This window comes from Drosophila subobscura, chromosome O (genome assembly GCF_008121235.1).
Source record: "Drosophila subobscura isolate 14011-0131.10 chromosome O, UCBerk_Dsub_1.0, whole genome shotgun sequence".
Lineage (NCBI taxonomy): Eukaryota > Metazoa > Arthropoda > Insecta > Diptera > Drosophilidae > Drosophila > Drosophila subobscura.
Window position 1 is genome coordinate 3,314,863 of NC_048533.1, and position 25,120 is coordinate 3,339,982.

Below are 25,120 nucleotides of genomic sequence, written 5' to 3' on the forward strand. Positions count from 1 at the left end.
CAGGCAACCTGACATACCATCAAAGAGGCGCTATGGCTTTTCAATCAGTTTGAGCAACAGGTGAACTGGGCTGGGCAGGAGTCTCCTTCCTCTGCAGGTGGTTCTGGCATGCCCCACGTCGATGGAGTGGAGTCTAGGGGAGCCGCTGAACTCAAAAACAACCCGTCAACTAGGCGACTGTCAAATGCGCCGCATGTATCCGGGGATTATCGACCAAACAGCAGCGAACTTTACGCCACTTTCTGGGTCTCGTCTGAGTCTTCGTTTTGGCGCAGACACATATTGGATTTCAACTGCAGCGGAACGTCCTAGAGAAGAAGCTGCTCAGCAAGAGCAGCAATCAAGCGAAGCAACTAGCCAGCCATGGATGACCGCACCATAGACTCGATCTTTCTGGGCTCCCTGGAGGCCCTGCCGCCGGTTAGCTCCAAGATTGTGCGCATCTTTACGAGCTCAACGTTCACGGGTGGGTCAACAAATCGAATCAGTCAAGTGGAAATGGGCCCCCATGCCGTGGGCGACGACATGTGTGAAAGTGTGAAAAGGGTTATGTAACGCGGATTTTCATCCCAACAGACACCACCATGGAGAGGAACACGCTGATGGCCAAGTGTTATCCCCGCATCAAGGACTATTGCCGCGAGAAGCACGGCCTGGAGTTTCAAGTGGTGGACATGCGCTGGGGTGTGCGAGACGAGGCCACCGACGATCACATGACCACGGAGCTGTGCATGCGCGAGATCAAAAACTGTCAGCGGCTCTCGATGGGTCCGAACTTTATTGTGTTTCTGGGCCAGAAGTACGGCTATCGGCCCATACCCACGTACATAGTGTCCTCGGAGCTGGCCCTGATATGCGAAGAGCTGACATCGATGGGCGTGGATCGGGCCCTGCTCGATCTGTGGTACAAGAAGGACAGCAATGCTGTGCCACCAATCTCTGTGCTGCAGCCAATTTCATCGATACTGATTAATTTCAACAATAAGGTGAGAAGACACACAGTCCCTTCATTGAGGAAGAGTGTCCCTAAAGAGTTATTCCCCCTCCGCAGCGTGTGCCCAAGCTGCAGGCGGAGGATCAGGCCGTGTGGTGGGACACCCTCAACAAAATGCAGAAACTACTCCGAAAGGCAACCGCCTCTTTGGGGGCCAGCAACAAGATGTCCAAGGACGACGTACACAACTACTTCATGTCGGGTGAGCGGTAGTCTCGGGTGGCCTCTAGCCTGTAGCTCTGACCGTAGATTAATCCGCGTTTAGTGACTGAGCGGGAGGTGATCAATGGCGTGCTGAATGTTAAGAATACGAAGAACCATTGCCTGGCCTATGTGCGGTACATCAACAACATCAATCTGCAGAATCTGAAGAAGGCCTCGCTCTTCGTGGACATCATCAATCGGAGTCTGGACACGGAGTCGGCCAAGCTGCTGGGAGACCTGAGGGACACACGACTCCCCGCTAAGATAGAGTCGAGCAATGCACAGAAGTAAGAGAGAAGTAAAGACAATACTTGGATGGATTATAATCCTAGCATCTCTTTCCAGATACACTGTGGAGTGGATTGGACGCGAGGGACTGGACATTGAGACGCACGAGGAGTACCTGAATCATTTCATATCGCACTTCTATAAGAATGTGGTGAAGCTGGTGGATAGGGCGATGCGCAAAGAGGACTCCAGTGCTCAGGGGCAGATAGTAACTGAGATCCTTCAGCATTTGCACGCTTGCAACAACTCGGTGAAGATATTCTACGGCCGGGAGGAGAGTTGCGAGCGTATCAAGCGCTACATGCTGGGGGATTCAGATAAGCCACTTGTCCTTTTCGGCGACGGAGGCTGCGGCAAGACCTCGCTGCTCTCCAAGAGCGCCGCCCTGGTGGCCACCGAGTGGTTCGCCCATGTCCGGCCCATCAATGTCATCCGCTTCCTGGGCACCACGCCGGACTCCAGTGCCTTGACGGCCACCCTGATTTCCATCTGTCAGCAGGTGATATTCAGCCAATAGCTACCCCCTAAGTGATTCCCTCCTAATAACCCGCTCTCGAAACCATTCCCAAGCAGATCTCGTACAACTATATGCTACCCTTTGAGAACATACCCGATGATCTTGTACCCTTAACAGCACACTTTAAGCAATTACTAACTTATGCTAGCCCCAACCAGCCGCTCACCCTCTACCTCGACTCGGTCGATCAGCTGACGGGCACACAAGACTCGAACAAGGTATCCTGGATACCAACGCGTCTGCCACAGCACTGTAAGGTGAGACAGACACTCCTCTCCTCTCCTGATCTGACAAACAGACCGCTGCATGTGTACATAATATTTTACTATCTACTAATAGTAATGCATGATATTTGATATTTGATATTGGGATACTTTTGATACCACTATCCCCCCAACACTCTACAAAATTCTCTGCATGATTACTCTCTCTCTCACTTTAAGTTACGACTACTCGTTGGTCTGCACTATAAGAGCCTTCTATAATCCAGTTATTTCTAGCTACTACTCTGAAAGGTGACCCCAATCTGTACAAGATCCACCCTCATTCATTGTACGATCTGGTGACAGTCCTCTGCATGTGTACATACAAAATTCTCTGCATGATTCCTCTCTTTCACTTTCACATAAGACTACGCGTAGGTCTGCACTTAAAGACCCTTCGATAATCCAACAATTTCTGAAAGGTGACCCCAACACCTTACAAGTTCATTCATCCTACGATTTGTATATAGAAAGAGAAGACGCTGCTCGCACTGCATGAAACATTCAAAGAATCTTAAAATATTATTATTATAATGCATGCCATTCCCCCCCAAAATACTCCTTTGGGATATTGTGTAAGTTTTTCCAATTGCTTGACTTGTGCCTGCTAAGCAAAATCACAAATCGCACGACGCCTAGAGGATGGCCGTTCTGCATGAGGCAATCCTCTGTTGGCATCAGCTTTTAGCTCTTGGAACATTGCTAAGAGATCTCCTCCCCCCACTCAACCACTCCTTACAGATCATCATTTCGTGCGCCAATGAGCCCGCGAATCCGACAGTCTCGCACGAGTACCATGTCCTGTGCAAGATGATCGACGTGGAGGAGAACTTTATCGAGGTGACGGCGCTGGGCGAGGATCTGGCCATGAACGTCATCAAGATGTGGATGAAGACGGCATGCCGGGATCTCAACAACTATCAGTGGCGTCTGGTGGCAAATGCCATCAGCAAGTGCTCGCTGCCAATTTTCGTGAAGCTCGTCTTTGCCGAGATCTGTCGCTGGCGGAGCTACACACGGCCACAGGAGACGCATCTGGCCAACACGGTGATGGACTCCATTATGCTGCTCTTCGAGCGCGTGGAGAAGCAGCACGGACGCATTCTGGTCTTTCACGCCCTGGCCTACATCACGGCCTCAAAATCTGGGCTGTCAGAGAGCGAGCTGGAGGATCTCATCTCGCTGGACGACAAAGTGCTGGACGATGTGTATCAGTACCATATGCCGCCAGTGCGTCGCATTCCGCCGCTGCTCTGGACGCGTATTCGAAACGATCTGCCCAACTATTTGAGCGAGCGTGAGGCGGATGGGGTGAATGTGATGAACTGGTATCACCGACAGTTCCGAGACACCGCCAAGGAGCGCTACTTCAAGAACATGAACATGGCCATATACTTCCACTCGATGATTGCGGACTACTATCTGGGCATCTGGGGCGGCGGTGTGCCCAAGCCGTTCAAGTTCACCGAGATCCAGCGACACCGCTTCGGCCTGGCCGACAAGGAGGGCTCCGCGGATCGTAAGGTGCCCATTCAGCCGCTGGTATTCAGCAGCAAGGATGGACTATCCAAGCGTTATAATCTACGCAAGGTGCGTCAATGGTTTTCTCTATCTTGTTGGTCCCACTTTCATTTGAATCTTCCTACAGTTTGGGGAGCTGCCGTTCCACTTTGTGCGCTCGCGACGCTTCAAGGATCTGTTCGAGCACGTCCTCTTCAACTACGACTGGCTGCACGCCAAGCTTTCGAGCTGTCCGCTGCAGGCGGTGCTTGCCGACTTCGAGGATGCCTCCACCAACACGGAGGACAAGGAGGCCAGGCGCGAGCTCATGCTGGTTGCCGATGCCCTGCGCTTGGGCGGCGCCATTCTGGCCATCTACCCGAACATGCTCGCTCCGCAGCTGATTGGACGCCTGCTGCCCGAGATTGGTGGCAATCCCAACATCAAGATGCTGCTGCGCGCCTGCGATCGCAGTGGACCCAAGGATTGTGCTCTCATTCCGGTCAATCACTGCCTGCACACACCAGGTGGACCCTTGAAGGTAAAGTGTTTCCCCCACTTGAAATCGGATCTATAATCTCCTTTGTGCTCCTCTTAGTACTCCCTGGAGGGCCATCAGTTTGCAGTGTTTGCCTTTTGTTTGACCAGCGACATGCGCTACATGGTCTCCATTTCCACGCACTTCATCACCTTTGATCTGTCCACATCGGATCTGACGCGTGACGTGAATCCCGGCATCGAGGGCATCATGCAGCAGCTGGTCCTCAGTCCGGACAACAAGTGGGCCGCCGCCTACTCAAACAACAATCAGACGGTGCTCCTCAACATGCTCTCCAGCGAATTTGTGGTGATCAACAGCCCCTTCGAGGAGTGCCACGGTCCTGTCAGTGGTCTCTACTTGCTCAATCATTGGTAAGTTCGCTAAAACACACTCCACCCAGACGCTTCCTCTACTCGAATCCCTTTGGTTTAGTCTCTTCATCACTTGTAAGCTGCGTTGGGCGCAGTTCGATATGCGCGGCAATCTGGTGGACACCTTCGATGTGCCTGGCGAGAACGCTGATTGGGAGATCCTAAGTGAGATAGACCTGAGATATTCCCTTTATTTCGCTTTACTTACCACCCAAACCTTTTGCAGCTATGGAATTCTTTAGTCCCACAGACTACAATGTTGTGTTCTGGTCGGGATCTATCAATGATATGCGACTGCGGCTGGACTCGTGTCGTGGCGGCAACTACTCCAGTTCGAAGAGATTCTACAGTGCCTTGGCCATGAACAAGAGCCGCACACGGGCCTACGGCTGTGCCAGCGAGGAGAACTTTGAGGTGTCCGTACTTGACTTTGTAGAGGATGGGGAGAGCGGTGCCATCAGCTGGCGGCTGGTGGAGACTCTGCCACGCTTCGAGAACGATGAAAAGGAGATGCTGTTGCAGCTGCGCCTGGACCAGCACGACCGCATGCTCCTCGGCACCGCCGGCAAAGGCTTTGTCATCTGGGACTTTGGCGACAAGCTCAAGGATGAGCCAGAGTCCCGTCTGACCGAGGGGGCACTGTACCTGCCGCTGCCACATGGCGTGCGGAACATCACCACCCGCATCATGCAATCCAACTCGATTATGGTGAGCTCTCGGCTGGACTATGCCGTCGCTGGGGTGCGCAAGAATCTGTATGTCTGGTGCCTGCCCTCGGGACAGCTGGCCAAAGTCCTGGACGCCCACTTTGGGCGCATCATCCAGCTGGAGCCGCTGACGATCGGCAACTGGAACAACCTGGTGACCTCCTCCATCGATCGGTCCGTGAAGGTGTGGAACATCAACAACATCTTCGAGAAGGTGCACGTCATAGATCGCCACGAGCTGCAGATCGATGACATCAGCCTGTCCGAAGTGGACATGGCCGTGACTGTCACACGCGGCTGTGTTGGCGTCTGGGAGACACGCTCCGGCCGCCTGCTGGCCAAACTGTCGGACAGTGCGCTGGGCGCCATTGTGACGCATGCCGAGATCACGCCCGACGGCCGCTACATCATATCCTCGGAGACGGGAAAGTTTCTTGTGTGGAATCGCGTCTCCGAGCAGGTGGTCTTTCGCGACGATCAGCCAGGGATACAGCAGATCACCCTCCTGGACTATGGCTACAAAGTGCTGACCGTTTCGGTGCCGAACATCAATCAGCGGGATATCCTGGCGGCGGCCAATGATGAGACCAATCGATTGACGGCTATAACAACATTAAGATCAGTGCCAGGTGGGGACTACCACTACATAGATCTATCCCATGAGCTTACCATTGATCCGTTCTGTTTTCAGAGGGCACCATTCTGTTCCGCTTTGAGTTCCCCATTCGTATGATCACGGGCATGCCCTTCCGCAAGTCGGTGATGACTGCGGACAATGCGTACATCGTGGTCGTGACCGTGGACAAGTCGAACAAGGATTGCCTGGGCGTGTACAGCGCCACCAATGGGGCCTTTGTCTCGAAGATTATGCTCAAGGGATGCGCCATCAAGGAGGTGTTTGCTCTGGTGCCAATGCCCCACAAGGCCAACCAGGTGGCGGTCATTAGCAGCGAGAAGGGCAGCGTCATGGACATCAAGACCAAGAAGCACATCCGTTCCATAGCCAAGTGGGGCGGCAGCATCACGCGGGACGGCAAGTGCGGCCTGTATGCCCCGACGCGCGGCGGCTTGGAGATGCTGGAGCTGCGCAAGGGCACCACCGTCAAGACATTCATTCCAAAGGTGGCCGAGGGCGTCTTCTCGGTGATTTGCATCTTTACGGAGAACGACGAGTATGTGGCGTACTATCACAGCGGACGGAAGACCATCCGCGTCTTCCGCACCGGCGACACCGAGATGATAGCCAACTATCGGCTGCAGGCCGAGCTGACGGCCATCAAGAGCAGCAAGGACGGACGGGCCATTGTCCTGGGCACCGTAGATGGCTGCATGTCGGTGCTGGCGATTGTGGATCCCAAGAAGCAGGAGATGATCGAGTACCTCAACGAGCTGCCGTCCCGCGACGAGAACTGGAAGGCAAAGCTGGCCAAGATGAAGGCACGTGTGGGCTTCAAGGCGGCCATACGTGTGGCCACCATTTCCTCGCGCTATGCCAAGCCCAGCAGAGGCGACGGGGAGGGCGAGGACGGCGAGGGGGAGCTGCTCACCGAAATAACAGAGGATGTGGTGGTGCCCGTGGCCATGGATTAGTTGAATTATAAATATAACATTTATTTTTCGCATATAGTTCATGGATAGGACAAGGATATAGAAGGATGTTGTGTTGTGTTACAAAAATATGCTCGAGCGTGCAATGCTGTCTGCCTTAAGTGTGAGTGGATGATAGGGGGTGTGTGAGTGGCATTAAACTGAATGAAGCTTAAACTTAAACATTGGTTAAAACATTGGTAGCTGCTATAGGCTAAGAAAACTATGCTTTAAGAGTATAACTTAAGGTCGGAAACAAATGGAGTTGTGGCATCGGAAAAACGTAACCAGACGGATAACAAGAATCGATCCTAAGGGGTGGCAACAAAACAAGACACTAAATCTTTAAACATGCCGCTGCCGCCACTGTTGCTCTTTGCTTGCAGCTTAACCAACAAATTCCAATCGAAACAAAAAGACATTACTCAGCGCTAATTCAAGTACAATATATATATATATAGAGATAGATATATAGTGTGTGGCTTTAGGAGTGACTTTTGGCAGGATGGTCCAAAGATTAAGCTTAGTAGTTGGTAGTAGTAGTCGTAGTACTGTAGCATCTGTTAATTATTGTTAATTGTTACTTGTTAACCTGCCCTTGAATCCGCTGCTGCTGTTCTGCTGTTACTAAACATTATCTCCGCATATCTGCATCCTGCATCTGCCTCCGCATCCGTAGCATTTGTATGTGTGAGTATATATATGTGCACATCGGGTGTGTGTGGTGTTTAAGCAGACTATAACTAATGTTACATAATAAATGATTCATTTAGTTAAAGACAAGCGTCCATCACGACATCATCATCATCATCTGTATGTTGTCTCAATCTCTCTTTCTGTGTTTGTCCTCTGCAACTATGTATGGAGTCCCCTACTGCGCGTGGTTCTCCTTCTTGATCTGCGCCAACTTTGCTTGGATATGCTGCAAGCGATTCGGCGAGACATCGGGTTTCTGAAAGGACATTTTACATTGATTACAGATCACTCCTTAATGATGCACATCTCGTGTTACCTCTCTGCGGATAAGCGAAGCCTTCTGGGAGTTCATCGAGCTTAAGCAGAGATTCTCATCGGCCACCTTATTGTCCATCATCATGCGCGATCCATCGTCAGACGTATGGCGTGTGGACATCATTTTGCCACCCACACCGACACCGCCGCCCATCAAATACTGCAATCGGTCCATCCAGAAGTCGGCATCGTGCTCGGCGCCAGCATTCTGATTCTGATGGTTGTTGGCATCTGTGAGATAAGAACGTGTAGCAGCTGTTGGGGGTGTCGAAATACAGAAATACATGGCCACATGTTTAATGTTATGGTTAGTATGGGATGCAGAGAGAGAACTGTGTGTGTGTGTGTGTGTGTGTGTATATGGCCTGAACGCTTACCCATGCGATTATCCGGCGCCTGTCCGGCGGAGCCGGACATTCCCTTCTGGCTGCGCTCAATCTCCGCCAAACCCTCCTCGATGTACTTGTGAAAAGTGACACTGGAGCCCTGCAGGAAGGTGCTCAGATCTATGTCCGGATTTTGTTGCTACAAAATGAGATTTCAATGAGTGACAAAGTCCAAAAAGTATCTCGTATAATTCACCTTAAAATCGTAGAGCTTCTGCAGCCCCTGCTGCTTTGTGTCTCTGTCGGAGATGAGCTTAAAGATTTGCGATACTGTGTCATGGGTCTGATGCGAGATACGCTTCGAGGCAATCTCCTTGGCTCTTTGTGGCGAGGCACCAGTCCCTGCCGAAGAGCCATCCTTTTGGAAATTCTACAAAGAGAACAAAGCACCATGAAACACATTTCTGCTATAGCTATTGAGGGACCTGTTCTTACCTTCAGGATGCGTATCAAATACGTGTGCAACTCCGAGTGTGTGGGTATCTGATTGAGATGCTGCAGTATGGCATTCCCCTTCACCTTGGCCATGTTGTGGACAATCGTCTTGACTGTGCGCAGCGGCGTGTCTGATGGCCGTGTCTGCCACCAGCTGCTGGGCAGTGCCAGCATGAATTCGTGCGCCTCCAATATCACGGCATCGTAGTTCAGCTCATTGCTGCGCTCTGGCAGCATCTTGACGTTTCGCCAAATGCATTTCATCAGCAGATCCGTGAATTTGGGCAGCCCTGCCACCGGGCAGGTTTCACGCAGCAAGCGAATGAGGGCACTAGACAGAAAAAACAGCAGCCATTAATCTGGGTAAATCTGAGGCAGGCATAAAGTAGTTGGTCGGGCACTCACCAATTTAAATTCGTGAAATTAACCTTGTCCAGCACTTTCAGACAAATGCCATTGATCACCTTGTTGTACTGGCTGTCCTCGCCGTTGGCCAACTTGGGATCGGCCATCAAATGAAGCAGCGCAGACATGAGATTCTTGATGCAGGCCACGCTCAGCGTTTTGCCCAGAATGTTGGCATGGAAAAAGGTATACAAAATGGACAAAAGCGGCTGATAAATCACCAAAGACTGTGCCGTCGGCAGCTGTGAAAGATTCTGCAAAACAAACAAGGGAAATATAAATAGAGGATTGGTCTATGCAGAGTACTCCCTCACCTTCAACTGTGCCAGCGCATTTTGGATGAAGATTTCTTCGTAGTCGCGCAGCACGGCCTGCTTCTCAGGGGACTCAATGATGGCCGCCAGCTCGTTGATGGCTGCACGTGCCTTCATGGTGTCTGTGCTGCTGACAGCCTTGATCACCTTCACCAGCTGTGGGTCATGCTTGGGCAGGACATCAGCCAGGCTGCAAAACAGAGACAGAAACCAATGAAAAGGGTCATTAAAATAAGAATTTACTCTTCCACTTACTTTGGCATATGGTTGTCCATGTGCTGCTGGTACTGCTGCTGATTGCGCGGGGGACTACGATAGGGCGAGATGCCGCTGGCCATGCTGGCATTGGCTGAGGGGGGCGTTGTGAGAGTTTGCTGCATGTAGTGCTGACGCGAGATGAGGCGATCGAATTTATCCTGCGGATACTGGACGCCTCCACGCGTGGGTATCACCTTGATGGGCTCGTACAGCAGCGATATGTCCACTGAGGGCAGCTGCTTGAACTCCATATGATCCACGCGCACCCAATCCTTCTCGATGTCTGCGATGACCTGCGAGTCCAATCCAAAGGGTCCACTGGGCCGCTTTTGCTGGGCCTGCTGCTGCAGCTGTTGCAGTTGCTGCTGCAATTGGAGCAGCTGTGAGGACGGGGCCTGGTCGAAGGTGCTGCAAAATTATGCAAAAGAGAGTGTAAGTTGAACTCTGGCAGTGCCAACACACATAAAGAACATAAGCGACGATAAAACAAAAGCAAACAACACTCCAAACAATGACAAACTAGGCAAAGCAACAAACGAAAACGAAACACTAAACATTTAAGGAAAAAGTATAAAAGAAAAGCCACTTTACGCCTGTCGAGTCAGGGAGTACAAATAGGCCGTCACATTCGTGCCATTTCCCTCCTTTTGGCTGCTTTCTTGCTGCAAGCTGATTCGATGGAAATTAATATGAATTGTTAACGAAAAAATAAACGGAAAATCAAAAGAAAATATTCAATCTACTGCGACCCAGAGGATGGAGTAAAACAGTGCTTGAAAAGCTTGAGTCGTGGCAGCCTTTTCAAACACTGATTGGAAACTCCTGGCAGACAGATGGCAGGAGATTCTCTTCCACCTTTTGTTGTGGCTTTAATATGTACGTACTTTACGTAGCTCCTTCTGCCAGTAGTGTCTCCATCCAAAGAGCGCGCGCAAAACATTCATCAAAACTAAATCCGAAAGCTATTGCCAATTTTAGGTCTTACCCATCGCTTGGCGGCGGCAACTCATCTCCATAACCATTGCCCACCACAGCGTCCTCGATTTCGATGCTTTCCTGCTGCTGTAGAACGGGCTGTGCTGCCAGCTTGCCGCCACCACCACCACCGCTTGGCATTTCTGCGGCTGCTGCCGATGGCGGTTTGTATGTCTTTTTGGCCCGCTTGATGCGTTCGTCCAGCATGGAGAGATCCTTTTCGTTGAGATGGTTGAGCTGCTTGTAGAGCTTCTCGCCGGTGAGGAAAAACACTTGCACCATGCAGTTGAGGGCCGCGTTGCGCACAGAGTTGTCGCGATCGGAGATCTGGCGAGAGATGTCCTTGATGGAGGCATTCGAACAGATGCCCACGCCATACGATTCAATCAGAAAGCTGAGCTCATCAAGGCACTCGGTGCGCTGGCGGGCATTCTTCGACTTGAGGCCATCCATGACGTAGGGGAAGATCTTGCCATAGGGATGGACCAACAGAACCTGTCGCAGGACCCGACGCACGCCATTGCGTACCGTATCCTTGGGATCACCAATCTACAGGAAGAAATATTGAGATTTTAGGGATACTCTACAGGAAGGGAAAGGGCAACCCTTGGCTTACCTTGAGCAACAAATGAGGCACAAAGCTTGCGGCCTCGTTCTCCCCCAGGATATACTCCACGCCGACGAGCATCTGGAAGACCTGCATCAGATAGTCGAGACCCTTGAGCAGCACTGAAGGGTTCGTATCGTAGAAGCGCAGCGTCAACCATTTGAGTATCAGATCCAGATTGCAGATCAATGCCTTGCCATTGCTGGCCAAATCATCGCTCAACTGTTCGATGACTTTCAAGTGATAACTGCGAATGGGAGAGGTTATAAATAAGAGCCTGTCTGTACAGTGAATGACCTGGTGGACCTACCGAAAATCGTCGTGGAACATGTTGGCCATCAGCGCCTTGTTCACGCTCGCCACCGTCATCTGTTCGCGGAGTAGTTCGTTGAACTCCTCGCGGGGCGTGGTGAAGGTCCACTTGAGGACACGCATCTTCTGCTCGTCAAGGAGTCGCTGGTTCTTGGCCGTGTTAACAGCCAGCAGTGGCGATGTGTCCACATCCTCCTCCTTCTTGCGTGAGGGTGCAGCCGCCTTCTCACCTACGAGAGTGGCCCTGGAATTGGGCGCCTTCTGTGCGCCAGCTCCCGCTCCTCCAGCGGCTCCACCACCACGTACTGTCTTCTTCACGGGATCCTCGAGTATGGGCGCCTGCTGTTTGCCCTTGGGCAGCGGCTTGACGGGCAGATTGGGACGCGCCTTCTCGAGCGCTGCCAGAATGGCCGCTTTGGAGGCGGGCTTCTGTTTGTCCAGCGCCCGGTTCATGGCCTCGAATCCCAGGTGAATCATGACCCCGAGCACCGCCTCGTTGGCGTTCTTCCGCACATCGGCCGTTCGATCGCAGATGTGGGCATACAGCTGTGGCACCATCGAGTTGAGATCCTCCTTGGAAATCGTTTTGGGTGGAATCCCTGGCAGCTTCTCCGCCAACCACGCCCACAGCTCCACCTTGAGGGCCGTCGAGGGACCCTTCAGGGCATCGGCAATCATTTCGCTCTCGAAGAACTCCTTGTAGCCGCCCTTCTCGCCGAACGTATTGATGCAGCTGAGGGCGGCGGCCCGCACGAAATCCTTGCCATGGCCCAGAGCATGCAGGAAGCCCGGGAAGAGAGTGCGCACATGGTTGCGGCACCCAGAGCCCATGGCCGTGGCCAGCTGCTCGCAGATGGAGAGCGTCGTCTGTGCAATCTTCGCATTCGAGTCTACGAGACGGTGGGCCAGAGCGGGCGCCAGGTCTCCGATGGACGGCTTGATGAGCCGCGACTCCGTGATGATGGCTTGCAGCTTCGTGAGTCCCTCGTTGCGCATCTTCCAGTCCTTGTCGGACATTTCCTTCAGTAGTGCCTCCGTGATCTGCGGTGCGATGTCCACTCGTGGCAGCAGATCCGCCATGTTGCAGGCCATGTCCTCCTCCTGGCCGCCAGTCTCGTCGTCGTCATCGCCGCCATCCGGCGTGCTGGCTCCGCCACCACTGCCCCGCTGTGCTCCACGCACTGGCCGTGGCGGCTTCTCGCCCACATTCTTATCGAATTCCGTTTGAATCTGCGACTTCAGAGCGGGCTTCTCGCTGTCGAAGAACATCATGAGGGCGCTGCCAATGTACATGGACATGGTGCCTACCAGCTGGATGGCGGCACCGCGCACCGTAGGATTGGTGCTCTGCACGCCCTTGCGAACGTCCTCGATGAGCATCTTGGGCTGCATCTGGAAGCCAAACTCCGTGATGGCCTTGGCCACCCAATTGAAGGCCTCCGACTGCACTTTTGGTGACTTTTGCTCAAAGGCAAAGCCGAGGACCCTGCCCACCACGTACTCCAGCTTGGTGGCCTCCGCAAAGGCAGACAGGACATCGCCAGCGACCGGTCCATTCTTGGCATCCGCCAGTTTCTCTGTGATCTCATTAATGACATGATCCACGGTGATGGTGGTCAGGGGATAGGTCTCTGCGACGCTGCGTATGATGTCCAGCTTCAGTTTGAGCACTTGGAAGTTCATCTCCTTCAGGCCGGGCTTGCGGCCGCTGACGGTGCGCACCAGCACCTGAGAAATGCCCGGCTGCTTGGCATCGTAGCTGGGTACCTCGCCCAGCAGCTGTTCTACGGCAGCCAGGCGAGTCTTCCAATTGGAGTCCACCAATCCGCTGAGTATTTCGGCTGGCAAAATCTCCTCCGACTTGGCCTGCACCTCCTCCGAGGCCATATCACGCTCGGTGGCCAGCGCTTTGCCGGGAGCTGCCTTGGAGGCGGCGGCAGCAGCCGGAGCTGCAGCTGCAGGATTCTTCTTAACCAACTTGCGAGCACCCGATGTGGCGGGGCGGGACACTGCCTTGGGTGCCGCACTGCCTGCTGTGGGCCGGGCTGCTCCTCCCGCCTTGGATTGCGGAGCAGAGGCTGGCCGCGTCTCCTTCTTGGGGCCGACAATCTTCACCTTAATCTCTGCCTTTTCGTAGCACTCCTTGATCTTGCTCATCTTGAGGGGATCCACATCGGCCAGCAGTGGCTCCAGCGTCTTCTCACCCACCAGCTTCATCAGAGTGCCCAGGGCCTCGGCGCTGCTGTCGCGCACCGTGGGATCCGGCTCATTTAAGGTCTTCACCAGATTGGTGGCCATCAGCTTGAGCAGCTTCTTGTTCAGGGCCGTGGGCTGGGTGCGGCACAGCGCGCGGGCCAGGAAGAGAGCCGTCTCTGACTTGACACTAGGATTCTTGTTGGCCAGCGACTCGACAATGGCCTCCTGCTGGGCCTCCAGCGATGTGGACATGTAAATTGCATCCATGGCCTCCCGTAGGGCAGCCACCACATTGGGTTTCTTCTCCTTGAATTTTTCCAGCAACGATGGCACACAGCCCTGCGAATAACAGAGGATTTCCCCGATTAGATTTAGATTAGATGTCCTCGAAAACCACTCACCGATGCATAGTTGGAGAAGCGCTTGACCAATCCTTTGGCCAACATGGCCAGACACTTGCCAGCCAGTGCCACCAGGACCACATTGGAGTCCTTGGTGATCACCTTCCTCAGTGCATTCACCAGAGTTCCGTACTCGCCGCTCTCCAGCTTTGGATGATCGGTAAGCAGTTTCTCCAACGCCTCTAAAGACTCCTTCCTCAGAGTCCACTTCTTTTCCTCGAGTTTATCGTAAAAGTCCTTGGGCATCTTGGACAGTATGTCGACAGGATCAAGCAGATCCAAGGGATCCATTTCTTCAGCCCCAGCATCACCATCCTCTTCTGTAAGGGATACACAACAGGGAAGGGTTTTAAGGTGGGAACAATGACTTTTTTCTTTCTATTGCGCTGCATGCAATAATTGTACACGTACTTTCTTTTTCGAGTTTCATTTTGTCATCAAAAGAAAACAAACAAATTGAAAATTGAAGGTTATTTGACATAAAAAACAAACAAAAGTTAGTGCAGAATTCGATCAAAAATGCACATTAAAGGAAGCGATACAGACAGAAAACAAATGGAACAAAACGTAACGTAATTTAAATGGCATTTGTATTACCATTATACACATCCTCGCTGGCCGCAGTCTCTGCGATTTTTGCCTGCTTCTCCTGCTGTGACTTGAGATATCTACAATGAAATAAAAACAAATTATAAGACTATACAATGACAAAAAGTTCTCAAAGATATCTAACCTGGAGGGCTCAGCACGCTCTCCCTTGAGCTTCTCAAATTCATCTTCCAGCTCTTTAAGTGTCACCTGCGGCAGGGTGGCAATCTGTGCCTTCATGGCGGCACCGATCCAGCGATAGATCTCCACGGCCAGCTGCTTGCCTTCGTCGCGCACCGCCTTGTCGCGGTCGGACATGAGTGGAGCGAGCTTCTTGATCAGCGGCTTGACGCCCACAACCTTGTTACCAAACTCACGCAGAGCCAGGGTGACGGCTGCCACGCAGGCGGACACAATTTTGGGGTTCTTGTGGTCCATGCCCTTGACCAGCTCCTCGACAACAGTCTCCTGCTTCTCAATCTCCACGTACATGAGCGTGACCAGCACAGAGAGCTCCTTGGTCTTGGTCTTTGGTGCGGCAATGCACTTCTGGACAATGCCCGACATCACATCGCCGACAGTGCGACCGGCGAGGCCGCTGTTCTCCACGAATATAAGCGCCGCCTCGAGACCCTTCTCCTGGGCCAAGGCATTCGAGTCCACAACCATTTTCTTGATGAGTCCCGCAAACTTGGACCATTCCGGGGACTTTTCGTCGTCCAGTTCGCGGAAGAGCTTGGCTGCCTCCTCGTAGCCATCGACGCGGGCCTTCCACAACTTGTGTACGCAACGCTCCTCCACCGGCAGCTTCTTGTACTCCGTATCCTCGGCCATGATGTGCGCTCTGGTATATCTGGCGTCTGCCTGGGGTTTCTTCTCAGTGTCTTATGTGGAAGCTTTGAGTCTCAATGAGCAACCTATCGGATTAAGAGGAGAATAATGAAATGTGACACGAAAATTTTAAAATCAACTGCAAACCAAACACCAATAGAGCAGAACTTGTGGAGTGTCAGGAGTAATCAATGCTAATGTTTTAAAATTGAGCTTAATTGTGGATGAAAACCCCAAAGGAATGCATCGGCCGGAGCATCCGTCACGCCTGAACGAATGCAGCGGCGGCGGAGTGGCGACAACATTTAAATGGGTCGGACGTCAGGCCGGTCCATATTTAGAAGCTGCCTTTATTTGCCTCAGAAATAGAATTGGGCGTGCAAATTAGTTTTTGGGCAAAGTTCATGTCGCCGCCGCTTCTTGTGCTTCTTGGGCTTGTCTCCAGACGATGACGAGGCACCAGGATGAGTTCATCGCCCAAAAAACACGAGACAATGAAGCGGCGTGTAGGGTTTCCAGTGCAGCAACAGGGCATAAATCAGGCCAATATCATCCCTTCTAAAGGTGACACACGCACGCACGCTTATGTTTGGCTTAGACGAAAGGGAAATTTGACAAAAGGTAAAGCAGAGTCCTCGAGAATGGCGTCTGAAGCGGCACTGCCTCACCCTCCTCTTAATATACCTTTATGTGACGTAGTATCAGTCAGTGTAGAGCATTCCACAAGTCGGCTATTGGCTATGACCTCGCCAGAGCGTCTCTCGTGCTCTCTCACTCTCCCTTTCTCACACACACGCAGACGCGCAGCCGCATTCGAATTAACGGATCAATTGCAAAAACAAATGTTTGCCTCTCAGGGCTGTGCGTCAACAAAATGCCGCCGTTTACCGTTTGCTCCTTCCAGTAACACATTGGACGGATATTAATTTCCAGTAAATGCAATTGGATAGCTGCAAAAGCGCAGCAGAGTGTCGTAAGACGTAATTCACGCCAACCGCAAGCGACGCCCACAGAACTAGCTGCAACAGCAGCAGCAGCATCAGCAGCTGCCGGAACGGCAGAAAACAAACCCTAAAACATTTCGATGCACTCAAGCGCATTCCTTGGCACTCACCATTAGCATGGAATTCCTTGGCATAAAGGGCTGCCGGGGCAAAAGGCTGCGCAATGCAATAACTTCGATTTTTCACAGGCGAAACACAAACACACTTGCACACTCTCTAAACACTCACGACGCACACACCGAGAATAGGCTTTTGTGGCAGCAGCAATAATAAATAATAATAAAAAACCAAACGACGGTCTTGCACTCTGGCTGCCACACTTCGCCGCAAGCAAATTACTTGGAATTTCGGGCTTTAAATAAATAAATGTTCTTAAAAACAGCGACCAAAGCGTCGCTCAGTGTGACCGCGGAATTATCGATAAAATATACCGTCAGACCCTCAAAAAAAAACCATCTCATTTTAAAAATATCCCCTAATATGCCGTGGTCTTAAATCATATTCCTCGATGTTGATGTTCTATTTGATATTACCAGTTTACAAAGACTTTTAACACTGAAACAATAATTTAATCCGATTGAAGGATCAATTGGGCTTATTATAAATACTCCTTTTTATTGGTTTGTTTACCTAATGACCTTATATTTAACAAACTTGTGTTTGAATTTTTCATTTGATGGTCACGGAAATTCTCTCCTGCGTCTAAGCGGTCAGGGAAATTCTCTGACAGAGGCTCTCCTGAACTAAGAAAAATTTCGATATATTTAACGCTCTCCGACTCAATTCTGAAAAATCAAGTAAGGAAAGAACCTATATAAAGCTATATGGCTGATTTATTCGACTGCATATTTTAGCAAGACATACCGATACTTTCGTGCGATTAGCGGCAGCTGCAAAATAAAATGCCCACATGATCCGCCAAAGGCGCGAAAATCGTAAAAGCAAAATGCCATGATTCATTTATCATTTTGTTGTATTTATTATAGCACTGTTATCTGCGCGCGTAATCTCCAGCAGATGTATGGTGTGCCCGCCCATAAACTCCAGCACATCCACGCCCGACTCCTTGCCAATGTCGTCCATGTTGATGGGCAGCGCCTGCAGCTTCCACTTTTTCAGCAGGGCCTCGATGGACCAGTCGGCGCTCCGCTCCTGGTACGTAAAAATGAACTTGGCCCCGCAGTTCCGCTCCAAGAGAAACGAAACCGACACAATGATGTCCTCGAAGACACTAGGATCGTAGAAGCAGTCAGCGGCTATAATCAGGTCGAGAGGCGCCAGCCGGAAGACGCTGTTCAGGAGCAGCCCCCAGCTGAGGCCCACCACATCGATGTCCACGCCGGGCTGCAGTTGATTGGCAAGGCAGGATTTGCGGATATGCGCCAGGGACTTGGGCAGTATGCAGTTGTCGGTGAGCACCACTTGGGCGTTGCACTTGGCGGCCAGTATGCCCGGCAGAGCTGTGCCGCTGCCCAGCTCCAGAATTCGCTTCCCTGCCAGTGTCTGTCGTCGTTCCCACAGGAAATGGGCCAAGACCGGCGCACAGGGCCATGTGTAGAAGGAGTAGGCGCCTTGGAGCAGCTGCAACAACAAAAGCATAGCACACAGTGGTCGTGGCAGTCACAGCTGCAGTTTGAGTATACGTACCTCGGGGATTTTGATTTCCAGACGCTCGGCGGCGTGGCTGCTGGTGAAGACGAATTTCCGTATATGCTCGGCAGTTGCTGTGGCTGCCACAATGTCATTATCATCGCTGCCGCTCTTCATGTGAAAACGCATTTTAACACAAGCATGCGGGTGGGGATGACGAGTATTCTCCTCTTTTTTGTTTGTAATTGCAGTTTTTTCAGTTTTTGTTTACAACCTGTTTGATTAGAGATGGTAATTCCCAAGCGAAAGACATATCGATCACTTTAGTTGGAGGAGTATTGCTTTGGACAAACGGCAGATAAATGGAGATTGTGGGGTAAACCCAGATTTACAGAACCACAATTAAGTAACTTCAATGTGCATAAGGGGCCTGATTTTTATTAAAATGATTGCCCATCTAATATATGGTTAAGTGATTTAAAAAAAAATATCGGCTTGTCACAGCTGGCGTTCCGAACATTCGCCCATCTCTAACAAAAAGTATGTGCTGGATTGGCGCTCGTTCGTGCTGCGGGGAAATGAAGAATTTTAGTTGGATCGCTTAAACCAAGTGAATGAAAATGAGCTCCTGGGGAAACTGGCAGCTGCAGGGAAAACTGGGCCAGGGCGGCTTTGGCGAGGTTCTGCACTGGCAGAATAAGACCACAGGCCAGGAAATAGGTAAGGCGACGGACACGGATCTCATATTTTCAGCAACCACACACTTGCGCGCTCTACTTTCCATTTATGGATGCGTTTTTTGCGGAAGTGTGTGTGAAAACAGTCCGATTCCAGGAATTGTGCTGATGCAAGCTTTTCCTCAAGGCGTTATCAAAAGGTCGTATGTGGTCGGTCCCGCTTCTTGGTGGGTCTGAGTCATGTAGAATCGTGTTCTGCGTCTCGCAGATAATAGCCCTTCGTTTGTTTGTTATGCTCTCCAGCCACCAAACATATCAAAGACGTGAACTCGCTGAGTGCCGACCAGCAGGTCAAGTTGAAGGACCGATGGATGATGGAGCTGAAGTTTACGCGTGCGTTCCGAAAACTCCCGAACATTGTGGCTGGTGTGTGCCTAGGGAATGACGATGCGTCCTTCGTTGCCTACCTCAATGACACCCACAAATGCCGCCTGCCCGTAATCATCCTGGAGTTCTGCAACGGGGGGGACGTGCGCAAGCAATTGCAGATGCCCGAGAACGCCAACGGACTGTCGGAGTTCGAGGTGCGGGAGATACTGGGCGCCCTGCGGCAGGCCCTGCACTTCCTGCACTCCGAGTGCAAGGTGTGTCATCGCGACCTTAAGCCGGACAACATCGTGATACACCGCCAGAAGGACGGCTCGAAGACCTACAAGCTTACGGACTTTGGGTTGGCGCGCGGGGCGCCCGACCAGACGATGCTGCAGAGTGTGGTGGGAACGCGCCACTACTTTGCCCCCGAGGTGGTCGAGACGGGCGTCTACAACACCACGGTGGACTACTGGTCTCTGGGGATCATTGCCTACGAGCTGGCGACCGGGGAGCTACCCTTCATACCCCACCAGACGCCCAGGAACATTCTAGTCAATCTGCTCAAAAAGACGTCCGACTGCATTGCCATTACGGAGGACCCACACGACGCCAGTCGCTTTCTCTTCCAAACAGAGCTACCGCGGGAGCATCATCTGACGGAGCCATTCGCCAGGCAGTTCCTGCTGTGGCTGCGCCTGGCCCTTGACAGCGACTACAAGCGACGCGGCCAATTGGAATCTGATAAAGTACATTCGGGCACGGTCCCAAACCCAGTTGTCTTCTCCGAGCTCGACAGGCTTCTCCAGATGCGCGTGCTTACGATATTCGCCGTGAACAGCTTCAAGTTTCTGGCGTACGCTGTCACGGCGGATATGACGATGCAGGAATTGAACGGCTTGATTTGCCGCGACACAAAGCTGGCCAGTAGCGAGGTGTACTGTGTCCTGCCCACCAATCATCCTCACGAGAGGATCACGCCAAACACCAGACCCCTGGATCTGTATGTCCACGAGTGGAGCGACACCAGCCGCGAGACGCGCAAATCGACCAACATACCCCCACCCCCTGTGATGTTATTCGTCTTCCAGGCGTCGGACAAGTGTGTCTACAGCGACCCCGAGCCGCGCGTCTCCAGGCTGATGCTGACCTGCAACCCCAGCAGCTTCCAAACGGAAAATTCGTGGGTGCTGAGGCGTCTTGCCCGGGACATGCACTACATGCTGGCGATGCAGCAGAAGCAGGTGGAACTGTTCATCATGGGCATCAGAGAGCGTGCCCTGCTGCTGGAGGATGAGATTGTCACGAATCAGATCATTATGGCCATCAACGATCAAATACTCACCACTGCCGAGGCATACAACATGCTCCAGAGGCTTCGCACGGCATCTGTCCAGGAGCAAAATATGTCCCTCCAGGTAACTGTCTGCTGGAGATAGATCGAAGGCTCATTGAATAATGATTCTTGATTTCAGGTAACCGATAGCGACTGGAAGCTTCTTGCAGACACTTACCAGGACACAAACGCCATTGCCAGAGCCATCAAGGATCGCTTCGAGTCTTGTTTGCGTGGTGCCCGAAACATGGAAAAGGCCACCAGCCAGCTTCTGAATCAATATGTGGATGTATTTGGCTTGTAAGTGGATGATTCCACAGTCTCTGTCTCATCCGTTACTTATCTAAGATCGATCTCGTCATAGGGCTGCCTTTGATCATGATTACTTGGCTGGAATCTCCCTCGGACAGTTTCGCAAAGCTGTCAATCAGTTTGCCATGTCTCCCAGCCAGGAGGTTGAACGCGTAAAGGCCAACGCCAAGGACATTGATAGTCTGCATTTGCTATTCATCAAGGCCAAGGGGGTTGTGGCGAAAGCCATGCAGAAATTCGCCGAAATCAAAGAGCAGCTATTTCAATTGCATTTCAAGATGTTGTCCAGCGCTGCTGCCGCTTCGGCGCCCGTCTCTGCCCCACCTCCAATGCTACAGCTGAGCAACTCCATGGGCCGACTGACAATGAACTCCATGGGCGACAGCTCCGACTTTGATTCTCTAACAACGAACAATGTGATCGATGAGGCAAACCGTCTCGACAAGATGTAAGTGGCAGCCTGGCCAGCTTTTACTTGGTTTCTACTTTTGTTTTCTTGCAGGTTAAGAGCTGACATGGAAATCGATTCGATTTAGGCTCTCCGCTAAGAAGTCCTCAGCAATTACCGCCAGTCAGATATTTAATCAAAAGCATCGCACCACGACGCACTTTGTTTTTAGTTCTTAGTCGATATTTACTCGTTTTTTTATAGTTTTTTTTAGTGTTTGTTGCGCAGAAGCTGCAATTGTAATTTTGTAATATTTTTGTTTAATTCATTGTTTTAATGTTGCACCGAAAGTGAGACACGATGGCATTGATTCGCCTGTCCAAAATGGAACTGAGAGAAACACTTGGTTTTGGTTTGTAATCGAAAGCTTAGCTCTCTCGTTCGACTGCCTTTTAGCGGCAGCTGTTTGGGCATGTAATTGCCAGGTTCTATTAAAATCTGGGTACAAAATGAGTGTTCTTGAGTGTTCCTTCTTAGAACTTGGAGCGACAGCAAAGCTGCCTCCACACAATTACTTTGCGAATACACAAATCTTTATTGTATGTGTACATGGGCTGGGGGCGGGGGAAACAGCTTGGCTTTGAGAACTGCTGAGGACTGCAATGTCACGAGAAAACTGCAAGTGCTGCAGAAGTACGAATGCGTCAACTTCGCACGACGCGGCAGAAGCGGCTATAAAAGCCATGGGAACAGCCATCGGAGCCAACACTCGCCAGCAACCGACAGCAGAGGGAAGAAGAAGCCAGACCGCAGTAGGAACAGACTAGAGCCAGGAACACTACCAAATGGAACACATGTGGATGACTACAAAGACGTGGCTGGCGTTGTTGCTGCTGCTGGGAGTGGCACAAACACAGGCCAAGCCCCAGGGAAAGAGTCGACTGCGTGAGTGAAACGAAACTCTGATTGGGGTCTGGACTTTAGTCTCTCCCCTTTCGAGCAGCCTCCTTCCTGACGGTGTGCTATCGCGATTTGCCAACGCTGAATGAGTGCGCAAGAAAGTCCTTCAAGTCGTTGAAGCCCCGACTGATGGACGGCATACCGGAGATGTACATACCGCAAATGGAGCCGCTGGTGGTGCCCGAGGTGAAAATGGACCAGGATTCGGGAGCCATCTACCTGCACTCGGTGTACAAGAACGTCAAGATCTCGGGCATTTCCAATCACACGTTGAACGAACTGCGGATCGAGCCCAGCAAACTGAAGTTCATCTTCTCGATGACATTCCCCGAGCTGCGCATGGAGGCGGAGTACAGCATAAAGGTCGGTAGAGAGTGAATGAATGCCAAAGGCAGATGATAGCTGATTCGATAATCCTCAATTTAAGGGAAAAATCATGATGATGCCGCTGCTGGGCGATGGCCACTGCAAGGTGAATCTGAGTAAGTAGCAGAATGGACTCGACTCTCTGGAAGACTCTCTCACATCTCATTCCTCTTTGCACACAGCAAACATCACCATGCAGACGGAGCTGTTTGGGCAAGAGTACCAGAAGAACGGGGCTACCCACCTGAAGATCATCAACGTGAAGGTGGAGTACACTCTGTCCGATGTGAAAATGCAGCTGGACAATCTGTTCAACGGGGACGAGGCATTGGGCAAGCGCATGAACGACTTCCTCAACGAGAACTGGAAGTCGCTGGCCGAGGAGGTGCGCCCGCTGATGACCAAGGCACTGGTGGACATCATGCGCGCCTCTGTCGACAAAATGTTTGCCGAATACAGCTACGACGAGCTGATGCCCAAGAAGAACAAATGATCTAAGATATCGTATAGCTAAGGATTTAATCGTAGTGCAAAAGTTAACCTAGCGATAGACACACACGCTCCCGGTTGGAGGCGAAATAAATTATCATAATAATACGCTAGAGAGCTAGAGCTGGATCTATACCAGCCACAGCTTGGTGGGCAGCTTGGAGAAGACATTGTTCCATAGGCCGTGAAAAATGTCGGCCAGGCCCAGTTCCAGGTCCGGCCGCAGCTCGGCAATCACCTCGTTGCCGTTCTGATTGAGGAACGTGTTGATCGAGGCGGCCAGGATGTCGTTGCCATTAAACAGGTTCTTCAGATGGATGCGCATCGCTCCCACCTCAAAGCTCACCTTCATCTCGTCAATGTGGATGATCTCGTCACCCGTCTGCGTCTCGTTGCGCAGCGAGATCCTCGTGTAGACGGTGGTGTGCACATTCTTCAGGGCCATGGCCACATCCCCGTTGCCAATCAGCGGCAGCAGCAGAATGTTTCCCTTCAAATTATACTTGGCCCGTATCCGCAGACGCGGCAGCACCAGCTCAAAGCTCAGAAGGCGACGCTCCAGATCCAAACTAAGTCAGAAAAGGGATTCAAATTACGTCTTTCCTTTCCCTGAGCCACTGTGCTTCCTGGCCTTACCTGGCTCTGCGCACAGTCGCATTGGAAGGTCCGCGTATGACCAGGTTTTGGAATCCCCCGGAGAGCACCAGATTCCCACTGCCCTTCGACACGGACACCTGATCGATGTTCAGCGGCTCGAAGCTCTTGACACCGATCTCTGGTATGCCAGCGGCCAGCGCTGGAAACAGCTGGAAGAACAGCTGCCGGAAGCACTTGTCTTCATTGGGATTGGAACGTTTGCAGGTTAGTAGCCAGGGTGCTGAAACATACATGTGATATGCATATAGATTATTGGGGGATCTTTGATTGCACTTCCTTTTCGCTGTGTCTGGTACTCACGTCTCTCCTGCAGCGGTGGCTTATCGTTCACAATCTCTCGCGTATAGGCGCCATGGGAGGAGCCTGACAGCACACACACCACATCGATAATGCACCAGCTAATTGCCAACTTCCAGTTTGTTATGGTAAACATGTTTAATCGATCCCGATCCTTGTGTCAAAGAGATACTCAAAATGCGATCCGTACACCCAACCGTTGCCGTCGCTGGCTGGAGACCAAGTGCTGGGTCCAACGCAGAGAAATGTTGCACGAAAACGAAAGAAACACAAGTCCCCATTGACAATAGTTGGTGTTGTATGGTGTGGTGTGTGGTGTGGGTTTTTTTTCGTACACTTTTTGCTCGTCGCACTCGTGGTAGGAATTCCGCAATTTGGCTGCCGGCCGTCCGGCCGTCCAACTGTCCACTGTTTCCAGATGACCAACAAATTATCGCACCGCCTGGGGGTATCATTAGGGAGTGTTTGGATTAACAAATTGTAATTTTAAATGAACTTTAATTTCATTCCCAACTGCTTGCTGTAGCGCATCAGCGGATTCCCTCTGGCCGTTTCAGTTGTATTTGCTATATTAATATTTGGATTTTTATTTTGTTTTGAATTTTACTTTCGTTGAGCGCGTAAACGATTCCGATTCCAACTTGTTTGCCTTTGTAACAGCCCAACTTGAAGTTGCGCCACGCCATGCAGCGTCGTCCCCCTGGCCTGCTTCGGGGCAAGCTGCAGCTCCGCCACACTCGTCTCTGGTCCGCTCTCCCCTTGGAAGTTGTTCACCTGTTGACTACTTCTGGTATTACGCAGACGCGACTCTGCGGCTGAATGTTGCCGCTTCATTGTCATGGGTGTTGTCCGGTTGTCCGGTTGTCCGGACATTTCATTTCATTTTCTTTGGCTTTTGGTTTTTGTGCTCCAATGCCTCTGGCCGCTGGCCGCTGGCCGCTGGCCAGTGCGGTCCGGGTTGTCGCGTGCACCTTGGTTGCAAGT

At 51.6% G+C, this 25,120-nt stretch overlaps 6 protein-coding genes across 11 annotated transcripts; 3 read left to right on the forward strand and 3 right to left on the reverse strand.

Moving 5' to 3' along the window:
• The first annotated feature begins 287 nt into the window (after positions 1-287).
• Positions 288-7,008, forward strand: LOC117898511 (NACHT and WD repeat domain-containing protein 2). Its single transcript, XM_034807969.1, has 12 exons — positions 288-466; positions 577-986; positions 1,052-1,196; positions 1,260-1,485; positions 1,544-1,985; positions 2,060-2,260; positions 3,008-3,856; positions 3,915-4,307; positions 4,365-4,678; positions 4,740-4,843; positions 4,905-6,014; positions 6,077-7,008. The coding sequence occupies exons 1-12, from the start codon at positions 364-366 to the stop codon at positions 6,973-6,975; spliced, it is 5,196 nt and encodes a 1,731-aa protein (XP_034663860.1). The 5' UTR covers positions 288-363; the 3' UTR covers positions 6,976-7,008.
• LOC117898510 (protein mini spindles) lies at positions 6,976-17,067 on the reverse strand. Of its 6 annotated transcripts, none has more exons than XM_034807963.1 (16): positions 16,806-17,067; positions 15,006-15,777; positions 14,870-14,940; positions 14,273-14,592; positions 11,674-14,210; positions 11,373-11,610; positions 10,767-11,305; positions 10,373-10,450; positions 9,779-10,189; positions 9,524-9,713; positions 9,210-9,463; positions 8,805-9,135; positions 8,566-8,739; positions 8,361-8,508; positions 7,985-8,241; positions 6,976-7,924 (listed from the first exon to the last, which is right to left on the reverse strand). In XM_034807963.1, exons 2-16 carry the CDS (start codon positions 15,692-15,694, stop codon positions 7,844-7,846), a joined length of 6,318 nt encoding a protein of 2,105 aa, XP_034663854.1. In that variant the 5' UTR covers positions 15,695-15,777; positions 16,806-17,067; the 3' UTR covers positions 6,976-7,843. The 6 variants fall into 6 exon arrangements, with proteins under 6 accessions (XP_034663854.1, XP_034663856.1, XP_034663855.1 ...); XM_034807965.1 differs by having other exon boundaries at positions 7,985-8,214; positions 16,806-17,066; XM_034807964.1 differs by having other exon boundaries at positions 7,985-8,238; positions 16,806-17,066.
• Positions 17,068-17,643: 576 nt separating this feature from the next.
• On the reverse strand, positions 17,644-18,583 carry LOC117898527 (methyltransferase-like protein 23). The gene is made up of 2 exons (XM_034807997.1): positions 18,343-18,583; positions 17,644-18,276 (listed from the first exon to the last, which is right to left on the reverse strand). Exons 1-2 carry the CDS (start codon positions 18,472-18,474, stop codon positions 17,659-17,661), a joined length of 750 nt encoding a protein of 249 aa, XP_034663888.1. The 5' UTR covers positions 18,475-18,583; the 3' UTR covers positions 17,644-17,658.
• A 240-nt stretch (positions 18,584-18,823) lies between these two features.
• LOC117898520 (inhibitor of nuclear factor kappa-B kinase subunit beta) lies at positions 18,824-21,880 on the forward strand. Its single transcript, XM_034807986.1, has 5 exons — positions 18,824-19,005; positions 19,266-20,749; positions 20,807-20,967; positions 21,032-21,427; positions 21,482-21,880. The coding sequence occupies exons 1-5, from the start codon at positions 18,900-18,902 to the stop codon at positions 21,513-21,515; spliced, it is 2,181 nt and encodes a 726-aa protein (XP_034663877.1). The 5' UTR covers positions 18,824-18,899; the 3' UTR covers positions 21,516-21,880.
• A 246-nt stretch (positions 21,881-22,126) lies between these two features.
• LOC117898526 (protein takeout) lies at positions 22,127-23,295 on the forward strand. Its single transcript, XM_034807995.1, has 4 exons — positions 22,127-22,312; positions 22,371-22,690; positions 22,755-22,809; positions 22,876-23,295. Exons 1-4 carry the CDS (start codon positions 22,213-22,215, stop codon positions 23,184-23,186), a joined length of 786 nt encoding a protein of 261 aa, XP_034663886.1. The 5' UTR covers positions 22,127-22,212; the 3' UTR covers positions 23,187-23,295.
• Positions 23,210-24,486, reverse strand: LOC117898525 (protein takeout). The gene is made up of 3 exons (XM_034807994.1): positions 24,140-24,486; positions 23,819-24,059; positions 23,210-23,751 (listed from the first exon to the last, which is right to left on the reverse strand). The coding sequence occupies exons 1-3, from the start codon at positions 24,270-24,272 to the stop codon at positions 23,313-23,315; spliced, it is 813 nt and encodes a 270-aa protein (XP_034663885.1). The 5' UTR covers positions 24,273-24,486; the 3' UTR covers positions 23,210-23,312.
• Positions 24,487-25,120: the final 634 nt, after the last annotated feature.